At 40.1% G+C, this 14,197-nt stretch overlaps 1 protein-coding gene across 1 annotated transcript in view; it reads right to left on the bottom strand.

The window, feature by feature from the left end:
• mei4 (meiosis-specific, MEI4 homolog (S. cerevisiae)) overlaps positions 1-14,155 on the bottom strand; it is a 39,321-nt gene extending 25,166 nt beyond the window's left edge. Inside the window, exons 1-3 of the mRNA XM_018674642.2 lie at positions 14,012-14,155; positions 13,060-13,302; positions 10,526-11,037 (exon numbers count right to left, since the gene is read on the bottom strand). Coding sequence (XP_018530158.1) covers positions 10,526-11,037; positions 13,060-13,302; positions 14,012-14,039 — 783 coding nt within the window. The 5' untranslated portion in view covers positions 14,040-14,155. The remainder of the gene's footprint in view (positions 1-10,525; positions 11,038-13,059; positions 13,303-14,011) is intronic.
• Positions 14,156-14,197: the final 42 nt, after the last annotated feature.

Raw genomic sequence — 14,197 nt, 5'->3', positions numbered from 1 at the left:
GGATCAGCAGGAACTGCAGGTTTACCAGGTTCAATTTCATGATCACATCAAAAACATTGAAAACTGGTAAACAAGGCCACGAAGTTCCCAACAGAACATTTCAGCTATTCCTAATAATCTAATTGCTTTTATAATGCAGCCTAAACCTGGTTTAGAGAGATGATTGGATTAACCAACAGAAAATATTGAATTCATTTATGTTTTTGCTAAAATCAACACTTTCCTATTATAAGGCAATGATCTTCTTTGTATACTGTAGCAGCAGCAGTGACAGTGTTTGCTGCAGGCTCTGACTGAAAAGGATTGAACAGCCTCCTGCAGCACAATCCACTGTCACAACAATCCCACTTTTAGTTTACAGGTGTCTCCAACAGGTGTCTTCAAATGTTTTTGAAGCCTTTTGCTGAAGATACCAGGGAACTATATGCATGAACAACTGCAACGTGACAACATAATGACTATGATGTTTTGAATGTCTGTTAATTTGCTGGTTTGTCTTCATACCCATTACAATTTCACCCAGTCCAAAGCTACATCTAAAAATGTCTTGTGCTGCCCAAAAGAAAGGCAGCAAATCATGACATCTGAGAGTCTCCAACCAGTCCAGCTGCAGTGAATTAGCTTGTGAATTCAGGAGTTATCGTCACAGTGACCTTTGGCCTCCAAAATCTAATCAATTCATCCTCGAGTCCGAGTGAACATTTGTAGCAAATTTGAAGAAATTCCCTCAAAGCGTTACAACGTGGTGAACAATGTGAAAACATAAAGCCTCCAGCCACAGCTGACGTCAGCGCAGAGGAATAAAAATATGTTTACACACAAAGACAATGCTGGTGTACGTTTTTTTAAAAGACACACTGAGCAAAAACCTTGTAGCTTCTGTGTTTTCAAAACAGCCAGAGGGAAGAAATGTTCAATTCCTAAAGCAACACTGATGAAGCTGCATTTAAACAAACACTGGTTGTTTTCTCAGTGTGGTAGAAACTATATTTTCATCTAATGCATTTTGAATGTAGCTGAAATCTGGAGCCTGGAGCAAGGATGAGTAGTGACACTTCTATTTTTCAGATTAATGGAATTTACCTTAATGATTATTAACACTTTGTTATGACAGATATTCAATCAATGGATTTATGAGAGACACAAATCCCAACAATGTTTGCCATGTGTGATGCTATTATTTTTAAACTCAGTATTAAGAAGCTTTAAAGGTAATTCTGCTGCTGATTATTCTGTTATAATAACACACACATCACTCAAAGCTGAGCTGCTCTAAGGTTTACATATCAGTTTTACATCATGTCAGAGGTCTGGAACAATAACACTGGAGTCTACTGGTTTTCACTAAAATAAACATCTTATGACAAATGTTTACTCCCTCCAACATTTACACAACAATATTCAAGCCTCTGTAAATGAAATTTCAGTCTTTCTAATAAGGTTTTATTCAAAAGTTTGCTGAGCCCTGGGGGAATCATATATTTGTGTTGATTTCTGACCTGAAACAAACCCCTGCAGCAAACAGACATTTAGAAAATGAACCTTTCTTCAAATGTTAATGCTCACACCCTGATGCCAAACACAGTTAGCTGCTGCTACAGGTTTGAATTTTACTGCTCCTGGAGGGGCTGATGCTTAACATGCATGCTCACATTCATCACCCTGATTCACATTCACTCCATTTTTCATATATTTAACAGGGAGCAGCCCAACACATCCAAACTGTCCTCTGTTGTTGTGCCAGTGGGCAGTTCCACAGCAGCAGCTGGAGATAAATTGTTTGGCTCAAGGGCATCAGGACAATTGCTGCTCTTTATTTTGGTGTGGGGAATTCAACTAGTAACCTTGCACAACTCTGAAAAGCAGAGTTTAATCTGCTGATCAGAGAGGCGTGTTTGGCTGCGGTCTTCAGACAGAATCAGAGACTAAATAAAAACTGAACCTGAAATTGAATTTGCTTCGTATTGCCTCGGCTGCTGATTACCCCTGAGAGCTGAGTGATACGAGGACATCTTGTGAAATTGTGTGGAATGATTATCCTATAAAGATATTAATTCATAACTTGAAACAATTGAAGGGAGGAGACTGTTATTCAGTTGTTCAGATCAGATTTTCTCAGGCTGTAGCTCTCCATTTTAAACTGTCTGACCTTTTGATGCACAGGCTCGATCAGGCTGTCTCATGTGGTTGTTTCCTTTGAGACAGGTACAAAGGAAAGGAAGTGATGCTGTCTTTAAAGTGTTGGTTCTGGAGTGAGTTCAGCTTTCTCACCACTTCACTGATTTCAAGCTACACTATGGCCTTATTCTGTTTACGTCTCTCTGCAGGAGTCTCTTCCATTCAACACTTTCCTTATCCTTTGACCTGTTTTGCTAATCCTGGTGGCAGCAGTGTCATGCTCCAGAAAGTCAGATCAAAAGCACCTCAGTTACACAACTTCCTCCAGTGACCAGGCGATAATGAGGCAGGAAGGAAAACAGGGCTACAAACAACATGTCTTTCCAATTTGTTGATTATTTCCAGGATTTACTGATTCATATTTTAGAGACTATGGAAGTGCATTTATCTAATTAATTTATGTTTTTCGTGGTGTTTAAAATGTCTGCAACATAAAAAAACAAAAATGCCCAAAGGTTATTTACACTGTAAAAGTACCACAGCAGGCTACATCAGCTGCCTTAAGTCAGTTTTATTTTAAAATTTACAATATACTACATTTATTCAGCAAAAAATCTTTTCAAACTTCCTGTACTGCAGAGACATATAGGAAACAGTTTTAAAACCCAAAGATGTTACATTTAAAACAGAAAAGCAGCAAATTCTCACATTTTTAAGAAGCAGGAAACAGATGTTGGTGTCTTATCATCCACCAAAAGAGTTGAAAAATAACTTTCTTTTATCATTTGTTTTTAGATTAAGACTATGTCTATATCAAACAGTCTAAATTTGAAAACAATGTGTGTCCACAATAGCATTTCTCCTCTTTTCAGCTGGCAAATGACAAAACACTGAACAAACACAGAACACAGGCGTGTTAGCATCAATTCAGGTTAAAGCAACATAAGGTAACTTTGGGCTTTTACCCATGATCCCCAGCTTCACTGTAACAAACACACCAAACTCTGTTTCTAATTCTAAAAGTTTCCTGGCTGGACATTGGAGATGAACGCTGGTTTTTAATGATTTCTAAGTCTTTTTAGGCTGAGGGAGATCGAACAACAGAGGTTCCATGAACCATCACAAACACAGAGAAGACTGAGCCAGCATTTTGAGATTTACACACTTTGGCGTGTATAGAGATTTTGGCAAAGCTTTGATTCGGGCGAGAAAAATGCCATTTCAGTTTGGACAGAGACTGAAACAGAGAGACAAAGATTTATTAATTTAACCAGACTAATGTGGACATAGTCATAGTTTTAGTTCTAAACACAGCAGGCACAGTCCTGACTATTCTAGTACTTAATTCACCTCATTGGTTCCCAGTGTGATACAGGATCAACGTCACACCTCAAATACTCCACAAAGCAGTGGTTTAGCTCTCCACTTCATGTCTGACCTGCTTCACTGATTACAATCCAGTCAGACCTCTACAGTCATCAAGTCAAGATTTTCTAACTGTTGCTAGAAAAAGATCCACATCCGTTGGGTGAGGAGGCTTTCAGTTGATGTCAGTTGAATGTGTTGACATTCAACAGATTCCAGGTTCATTACAGCCTCTGAGTGGGAGGTTTTTTCTTGTATTTTCTCCAGCGATTGCTGCATTTTGTTTTTTTCTTACATCCTTCTGTGCGTGACATGTTGGGGTATGCCCTTTAAAAATGTATTTTTTTATTCCATGGAAAGCAAAATGTAACTGAGGATGACTAACGGCTGTCATTATACTGTATAAAACCTGTTTTCAAGTTCTCCACTCGTAGGCAAATTAATGTTGAGACCATCTTACAAAAAAAGTCTAAGAAAACTTTACATTTATAATCCCATTCTTTTATGTTTACAGGGAAATGCTGCAGCTATAAACAATGACAGCCAGCTTTGTCTGAGAAATTAATAGAGCGATAAAAGGTGCACTTGAGCGTTCTATTTGGGGTTGAAACACATGAGGCGAGCTGGATCCAATACAGGAGAAGGTAATAAAAGTTCTTCTAGTAGACAGACGGATGACACGGTAAGATGAGGAGGGTGTGAGGCCACATGAGGCCAGCCAGACACTAAACTGTTCTCCTCTCCGAAAGGTTATTACATGAAATATGTCTGCAGTCGAACGCAATGGGAGAATGACATTTGAATGACGCCACTTGGGATTCAGGATCTGCAATTTCATCGTCTGGGCTCTTCATCTTGTCCAATCTCCTTCCTCCTAGACCGTAACAACTCCTCCAGGAGTGAAACCGAGCCAGAAATAAGAGCTCTCCTCGTGGACGTAAGCAGCTCTGAGGGCAGGACCTGCCGCTGGGTAAATTGCAGCTTGCACACTCAGATCATGAGCACTTCACTGACACTTGGAGAGAGGACTCTTGTTCTGCTGTTTTCATTGTTTGACCACAGAGTTGGGGTTTTGGAAAAGGGCTGTAAATTACAGTGGATTCCCAACAGTAACAAACTGTCTAGAAGAGCAAACGAACAGAGCAGCTCCTCATCTGTAACTGATACTTATCAGGTGGTTTCCCATCATGCTGTACCAAACTGTAAGTGACGTTTGGGTCCATTAGCACATTTAAAACGGACACTCAAGTCTCACCTGTCAGAGATGAACTGGACTAGAACTGAAACAATGAATTACTTGTCAACAGATCTCCAGACAGGAGATTACACTGCAAATCCTCCTCACGTTGTAGAGATGAAAACTAATTCTCACACTAAATCGCTGCACCTGTATGTACCTGTATGAAGCAGAACTACAGGAGCCTGTGGAGGACATATCTTAAACCCATACTGCAGACAGGGCAACTCACCCTTCTGTCACCACAACCTAATCTCCAAGAGCTGTGATTCATGTCCACAGACAATCATAGACTGACTGACTTTCCTCTTCCTTTGCAGACAAAACAACATGTCACATAAAGGAGAGTTACAGTGCAATTGTATGGACACACTCACTCACACTCAGATCAACACAGGGTAACATTAACCTCCACTGACTGACAACCAAGACAAGATGGAAGACAAACAAAGGAAGTGAGTCAGGTTAGATCAGGTTGAAAAAACCCCCACAACTTTATAGGTTAAAGAACCAGCTGTAAATTAACACCAGCTGATATCAAACTCAAACACTGTGATAATACCCTTTGCAGGTGGTGAACAGAGTTGGTAATAGTGACCAAAGAGTAGAAAATGTATAAAATCACAATATTCTTTCTCCCTTCATACTGTAAAATAAAGGAAGTACACTGGAATCCATTCAGTGGTTCATGGAGACACTGTATCCCTGACAACTTTTTCCCATTACAGATAGAAAATAGTTTTTGAGCAGCGTGCTTAATAGATTAGTCTGGTGTCAGAATGTTTTAGAATGGTGTCCCCATGCAGTGGAGGGGTTTTCCTTCGCTGGCACTCACTGATCTTGTCAGGAATCTTTCCAGTATAATAATTACCCCTGCCCTTCATCTCTGACCTCTCCCTCCATGTCTGAATGATCTCAAACAATCAGTTTGACTGGCAGAGTGATGGAGCATTCACTGAACATCAGAAATAAAAAGAGTTTATTGATGGGCATCCTCAAAGTCATTTGCAACCTCCTTGTTGAGGGAGGTGAAAAGAAATCAAGATTTAGAATTGAGAAATTATCTACTGCACATGAAAAGTGATCAAAGTCAGAGCTTTGACCTGGTCAGGTCTTTTAGCCACTTAGAGAGGTGCTTAAGCCACTGAAGAAGACTGAATTACCAACCAGAGAAAGCACGCAGATAAAAGTCCCAGGTTTACTCCATATCACTTTGATCGACAGCTGGTGCTTATGGAAAACTCTGTCACTAAGGGCCCAACAACAAATCTTTGCCCTGGTTCCCTCTTAGAGGTTAATCTAGCCATGCTACTGATATTTTGGGGTTTCAGACATTTGGAAGACAAAACTGAATTCTTGACTACAAACTAAAAATGACCTTTTGGTTCAAGTAAAAACTTTGTATCTTGAAGAGGGCAGTAGCTCTAAAAATAGGACTATATTAATGATTTTGTTTGTTTTGTCCAGCTGACTGCAAACCCAATGCTCTTTACTTTATTGACCACCATTTTCCTTGGTACACTGTAAACATTTACATTGATTTTGTACTTTCAAGGCAGCCAATACTTTTTGATCTTTTTAGTGAGAAGTTAAAATCAACTTGCAGGCACTGCAAGGGGACTGAAGTTCTCATCAGGACCACTGTCCTTGTGGAGTACTTTTCTGATACAGATTACAGGGACTGTTTGATTTGGATAATAGTATATCTTCTTACCAGTTATCTCAGTCTGTGCTTCTTACCCAGAGAGACTGCACTCATGAAGTAGTAAATCGTTTGGATGGATGGTTGGGTCAACAACACTCTTGCGTTTCCAACACTCACTTTGTTTTAACCATGACAGCCATGAACTGTAATGGTTAATAATGGTTTAGTTTGGAGGACTTGTTCATCTATAGGCTCTCCAAATAACAGGAAAGAGATTTAGTTGCAAGTTGGCCTTCAGGTGGTAATACACGAGCTCTAAAATGACCTGTCGACGTGTTTATTAGTCAGTGGACATAAAATGAATCAACAAAAATACAGAACATTTTCCAATTTTCCCTGTTTACAGTGTGAACTAAAGACAAGTACATTTTTCACTATTCAGCTAATTTGTGTGGTAAAACCCACAATTGACAGATTATTTTAAATAATTATGTTTTGCAGCCTTACAGTAAGCTCATTAGAATTTAACACTGTCAGCAGAAAATTCATGGCAGAACACAAGAGAATCTGTTACAGCATAAATGAAATTATAACACTGGGGCATTATTAGAATCTTTTCACAATAAGAGTATTAGCTGTGTACAGTCCTTATAAGTTCTTGTTGTAAAAATGGATAAGTAATGTCAAACATAGAAAAGTGATATCACAGCAGCAGCAGCAGCTCATCGTCAGTTTGGTTCAGAAACCTCAGATTTTAACATCAGGTTTCAGTGCCAGCTCCTCAGAATCAGTGTGCACAGGCTCCTTTCCAAAGCTGCCTTTTTGGACTGCAGCTCACCGATCATACAGTGGGGCATCTATAATAGAAAAGGCAGAGAAACCAATTTCTCCAGGCACAGTGGCCTCTATATACCAGAATGTGATGCAGCCACAAGGTGCTGCATTTTGAGCAACAGGCACAGCTGAGATCAGTGACCCATATCGCCCACAGCTGAATGATCACATTTTAAAAGCTATTTCTCTGCCCGTATACGCCCACATTTGACTCAGAGTAACAGGTTCACAGCCCTTCACTCAGGCCTCGTCAAAATACACTCTGGCAAAAAAGAAAATAAAACTCACTACAAGGAAAAGATGAGGGAAGCTGAAGGAGAGTAGAGCACATCAAAAGCATTAATTACACATGCACTGAGCATCACGGATCTGTGATATCAAACAGTAGTAGTATCAAAGAGGATTTTACTTTAAACAGTGTAATCTCTCTGCAAACACAGCTCCCTCTATAAGGTGCTATGATGAAAGGCGAGAGACTCTGCATTAATTTAGTGCCAAATCTAATGGGAGTCTCACGGTTTGTCACAAAGCTCTCATCCATGGCTGCCATTTAAGAATGCAAGGCTACAGGTTCTCACACTCTCAGGAACCTGTTGGACTGTCAACAATGGTGTTTACATCATGTGGGATGGAAGTTATCAATGTTTACGATTCAAGATGGCAGCTGACAGACCTGCAGTGCTTTTAACTCATTACTGGAGGTTCAAGCTGTCTTACTGACTCTCTTAAATCCAAACATCAGAATCCCTGAAGCAACTCCACACCGCCAAAATAAGGGTTGGCTTTATAAAAGCATTAACATTAAATGGGTTTTCCACTGTCTGAATCTGACTGAATGAGGTTTAGCTTGGAAAGCTCATGTTTTATTCATCACTTGTGAATCTATGACTACTACATGCTCCCTTTAAAATGATAAAGCACACATAACGTCATAAGAATTAAGTACTGTCCCTCCATAATAATCACAAACTGAGCCCAACTAATGGCATTCCTGTTTTTCTAATTCACTCTACATTACTGTGATTGGTTGTCTGACTCTAAGTAACCTGTCCTATAAGGCTGTAAGACACCTTGCCTCTGTGGGGGCATTTCTGTTTCTCAGAGACAGATTGGTGCTGCGTTAATGGAAGTCCTCATTAAATTTAAATTATTTTACACCCTCCTCACCGCTATCATCAGTTTCATTGACAACCACAAAACATGTCTGCACCGCTTCGGAAGAAAACTCAGATTTCTTCACTATTAGTCATGACAAATGGAGAGAGGGAGTATTGCTGTAAAGAGAAAAATGCCTGCAGCCATTCTAGTTGGGTAAGCCCTTCTCTGAGTGTTTAGTAAGAGCCAGATGGGAGAACTTCATCCCTGTCATCTCAGGCTCACTTTCATCTCCATTCCCCAGCTGCCAGGCCCTGTCATGACAGTAACATGTGTGAGGCGGCGAGTGACTTTTACAGTTGACTGTGAAGGTTAATTTCACCCTTTATGGACTCAGTGAGCTTTGAATGAAGGTTAAAGCTAATAATAGAGAATGTTGCATTTTACTGTGATGAAAATATTCCCAATGTCATTTCAAGGGCTGTAAAGGATCAAGCTGCTGCATTATGAAGGCTGAGAGCATGTGGTGTCTCCCACAACAATGACAAGCTGCAAATTCTTTATAAATAAAAAACTATTGGCTGCTTTTGTTACCATTTCTACATCTGTCAGTTGTTCCCATTCTAGCTCTGCATGTATGCAGTTTACAATGACTAAGGTGGCAGATCCACCACTCAGATTTATCAAACACTGGGAATCGTGCAAGAACATTCTCATCCTCAGTCTTTTTTCGTCTGTGAGGCTTGAAACACACCCACAGCTACACCTACGAGCAGGTTTCAGAGATCTGAGGACAACACGAGCACATTAAAAATACCAGGTGTAAACACAAAGGCAAGATCAGATTGTTTATCATCAGGATAACATATCTGGATCACATTTTAAAAACAGGTGTAAATGGGGTGTTTGTGTTTGATCTGGAGGGTTGGAAAATAAAGACACAATCCTCTAAACTCTTCAGTTACCAAGAATCTGTAGCTACAGCCCCATGCACATTATTTCAGCATGTTGACAACAAAGCTTCACAAACCTGCTGTGCAAAAACAGCCAAACTTTCTCTGGTTCCAGCTTCTCAAACATGAAGATTTGCTGCTTCTCTCTGTTTTAAATCATTGGAAACTGAACATCTTTGGGTTCTGAACTCCTGGTTTGCTGGCCTAAACAAAACTCTGCTTGAGTGTTTATCACTATAGTCTGTCATTTACGGATCAAACAATTAATCAAGGAAAAAAACACAGATTGAAAATTATCATTAGTTGCAGCCCCAGCAATTTTTTCTGCCATTTTGCAGCTGCTTTACATATATCAAGACAATGTTGTTGCAGAAAATGTATTTGGCCCATTTTACTCTAATCAAACTCTATTTGCTTTTCAGTGGACTAATGATCAATTTTTACATTTGCCTACAAGCTCTCAGCTGCTGCTACTGAATGCATTAAGCTGAGTCGACACATATTTTAACACAAACACCAATAATCCTTTTCTGCCTTGATAAAATAAAACATGATGAAGCTTTAACGATGCTCGTGGGAAATGAGGTAGTATTAAAAGTTGTTTTGGGTAAAGTTAATGTAGCACTCCAATGCTACTCAAGGGATGAGCAGTGTTGATCACAAATAACTGTGACCATAGAGAGAAATGATTTCATTTTTAGAGTAAAAGTTGAAGAAGACAGAAGATCCCTGATAAAACTGTTCCCATCTGACATCTGAATCTGATTTCATATTGATTTTCTGTTTTTACTTATCTCAGGTTTAATTGAATATCTAAGTCATGTCCTTGCTTCCTATGCCTTCACTCCGGCCTCAGCTGTGACTGAAGGCATTTTGTTTTATTCTCATGGACATGATATCTCAGTACTGCCTTGAGGGAATTTATTGAAATTCGCTACAAACATTCTAAAGTTCAAGGTCCACAAAACAAACAAAAACTAGAACTTAAGTGGATGTAAATTGCAGCAGCGGTTGCCTAATACACTGTTTCTCAATACTGCATCAAGTCCAAAGATTTTTGTTCCTATCAATTATTTACAGCCAAAAACAAGCTGATCATCGTTTTAAATTGTTTACAAACAGTAAATGACCAAAAAGACTGGATTAATTTTCCCCTTTAATTATGCAGCTCTAAGTGTGGGCGGTGATTTTCCAGCTGTGTGTGGCCACTGCGGTCAAAGTCATAGAGAAATATAACACACATGCAAACATCCCCTCCCTGTGGATCACATTACTCACCCTGCTGGGCTGATTACTGAGAAGCAGCATCCCTGTCAGCTCCCTCAGTGAGTCCTCCACACGTCTCATGAACTCCACAGACGGCAGCCTCTGAGAGCAGAAGAGGTCCATGGCTCGGGACGCGACCTGGCAGGCCTGCAGGACGAGGTCCTGAGGTCCCAGTGGAGGGGGATCCCTGCACGCCGCCACCACCGACTCAAGGAGCTGGCACACAGAGTCCACTAACACTGACCCTGCATCCACATCAGGGCTGAACCACAGAGCCTCCAGGCCTCTGTTGTTCCCTTCTACTCGGTGCAGGGCGCACAGTGACTGGAGGAAGTGCACATGGGGATGCAGCACTTTGTCCTGAGGACCTCCGTGGTGACAGGAGGGAACTGGCAGCTGAGGGACAGAGACAGCAGGCTGAGGATCCTCCAGGAAGAGTTCAGGAGTCTCTGAGTCACAGCCTGGTTGAGGGTCTGATGGACCAAACAGATCCCGTGAATTGTCCTCCACTGCACTGTCATGACCTGGAGGAATTCACACACACACAGTGGAAAAAAGTCAGTCTACAGCTCTACAACCACACACGTGGCCCAAATGCATGAGGATATACTGTCACACAGTTCTGGATATACAGTATATAACAAGACCGAGTCCATCAAGATCACTAAATAAAAATATCTTTATATCTACCATCTCCTTCAAGTCAAAAAGTAACTGAAGGTCAGGAGGTCACTGAGACCACATCATGGGGACACCAGTCTGCAGGTGGCAGACAGACAAAATACATTCAATATTGGTAGAAGAGATACAATTAGATTATCATATGAATTAGCATTCATAATGACAATCATCTAATTATGTCATAACCATTAAAGCACATAATTATAGTCAATTATTTCTAATATTATCCCAGTGATCACTGGGGCTCACTGTGAGGAAGCAGTTTTTAACCTTGTGTCTAGTGTCTCATAAACCACAGTGTTTATATTTTAGACTCTGATTCAGCCTTGTTATGACTCTATTCGATATACACACACACACACACAATATCATAAAGATCAAAACATTAGCCCTAACTTCTTATTTTAGAGGGAAATTGTGCTGAATCATATTTTCACATTTTCTCTGCGAGTGATTTTCTGTAAATTGTAAATAGTTTTTGCTGTGGTGACACATTACTGCTGAAGAAATATAAAAGAAAAACCCAGAAAAAGTCACCCAGACAAGGTTTATGGATCTTATACCGCAAATATGTATTTAATGTTTTTCACTCATGCATACATGAAGATAAAGAAGTATTATCCCCTTTTTAGGGAGACAATGATCCTTTGTTCTATCAGTGGGTTTCTGAAAATCTACATTTTAGACTCAGGTATAAACTCAGAACTCTGAGAACAGGTGGACCTCAGTTATCATTTTCACAGGCTATGCTCCTAAATGTCTCCCTTCAGCCCTGGGGGGTTTTAGATTTAGAAGGACGAGTGTTTTCCTTGGAACAAATGCCGTCATAAAGGCAACAATATTTACAACTTTGTGTATGTGTTTTATATGGAGTGGAGGGCTGTTTCAAAATAACATATCCTCTACTGGGAGTGCCTCCTAAGATGGACATTTTTTATAACAAAAAGAACGAAATGCAATACATCCATGGTCACATGAAATGAAATGAAAACAAGTCTGTGCTATTTACCAAAAGTATGAATTTATATCATGTGACTGAGCTGTAATCATGACCTGGACCTGGATAAGCAGCAGTGGATTCATGGATAAAAGATTAACCAACTGAAAATATATATCTAATCAACTGAGTCCAAGGTCTGAAACATCAGTACAGTCGTAGTTGTAGATTTTTTGCTTGAAACGCAGACAAAAACATTTTCCAACAAACATTACTGCCAACTCCAGGCTAGAAAAAATACTCATCACTCCAGTACTTTATAACCAGAGCCTTATTCTCCCTATGTTTCTACATGTAGAGAGTCAATTAATACCTTTTTATCAAAACTATGCCTTGAAATATATACTTACACCTCTACATTATACCAGTCTGATGAGAAGGAACGGAGACTTTCCTTTCTGCAAAATACACACTGACCTTGTCAGAAGCACATTCAGCCACATACCTGAAATAACAACATTCATGAGCTTTATGTATGTGATCATTAGCAGCTCTGTGTGATAACCTCAGGACAGGAGGCTCAGTGTCTGAGCACTCGTGTCAGATTGTGTCTGTCCTTGAGATATCCTCCCCTCAGACTAAAGGCATCAGCAAACACAAACTCTGTGCTTGTATATCTTTATAAACTGTCTGCACTTTTTTTTGACATGAGCTCACCTTTCAGCTTCTCCTGTCAGCTTCTCTGCAGGTCACTGAATGAATTATTCTTACACCTCCACTTTTCAAGGGTGAAACTTTTGGCAAACTAAAACTGATAAACACAACAGATATCTCCCTAAAACAAGAAGCGGTGCTGCTGCTGTTCCCACTGTAAATGACTAATATTCATATTATTTTTAGTACCTACGCACATGGAGAAAAGACCTACCTGCTGTCTCTGTGGTGCTCTTTGTGTTTGTCACCCTGGTGATCAGCATCTCCTGCTGCAGCCTCAGCACCTCCTGCTGCAGCCCCTGTGCTTTCTTCTTCCAGCTTTCATCCTGGCTCTTCAGCTTGCAGGCCAAGGCCTCGGCGTGCTCTCGGCCACTCATACCTGGAGGCTTGTTCTTTATTATCGCCACTGCCAGGGCGACTTTGGCTTTCATGAGAAACCATGCCACTTGACTCGCTCCTGTCAGAGAGGACAGAGTTGTTGTCAGACGACTTCACATACGTTAAGGTTGTAAAGCAAAGTGACAGTGAAGCACAGCAGAACACCTTTCATCAATCAACCCAATAAATACAGATTCACACAAGTCTGTCTGACAAATCCACCAATCTGTCCAGACTCTAGGCCTGCAACTAACAATTATTTACATCATCAAGAAGTGATTATTATCTGATAAATGTGTAATAATTTCTTTTTATTGTCTTCAAATTGTACGTAAGTAAAGTACTTGAGTAAAAGTACTTAGTTACTTTCCATCACTGTTTCAGATGCGGTTAAATTATTACTAGCCAGCGACTATAAACACCTTCATTGTTTGCAACTTTCCCTCAAATCCTAACATCAACCTCGTCCTCAATCTGTGTCCCGTAATGCCGTAATGGAGTTATTTACAGAGCTGCTTCCTGGTAACCACGCACCGTTAGCTTAAATTAGTAATAATTTATCTGTATTGTTTTTATAGGTTTAACCATATAATGTGTCAGAATAAATCCCTTCCTACAGACAACAGCTTGAAATAACACAACGGTAGAAAACAATACTCAGCTTCAAAGTTAGCTTTACAAACCTGTTGCTAGCTTAGCAGAGCTAGCTTACAACACAACTGATGCTAAACGGTTTACAACGTCATATCTTCACATTTCTAACGTCAACAGTGGAAATAATTATTGACCTGTTAAAAGCTCCTCTTCACTTTCCATTTCCCGGTGGGTTTGCTCCTCAGTTTCCCCATTAAAAGATAACAGAACAACTTTTACGATGCTAATTTAGCTTCACCTGCGTCCTGCGTCTGCGACCCGTGACCCTGAGAACTCAGAGTCCGCCATTTTGTTTCAAAATATGTCACGTGTCACAATAA

Source organism: Lates calcarifer, linkage group LG7_1 (genome assembly GCF_001640805.2).
Source record: "Lates calcarifer isolate ASB-BC8 linkage group LG7_1, TLL_Latcal_v3, whole genome shotgun sequence".
In the NCBI taxonomy this organism is placed as follows: domain Eukaryota; kingdom Metazoa; phylum Chordata; class Actinopteri; family Centropomidae; genus Lates; species Lates calcarifer.
The sequence above is the reverse complement of the archived record's forward strand: the minus strand, read 5'-3'. Positions and strand labels throughout refer to the sequence as shown.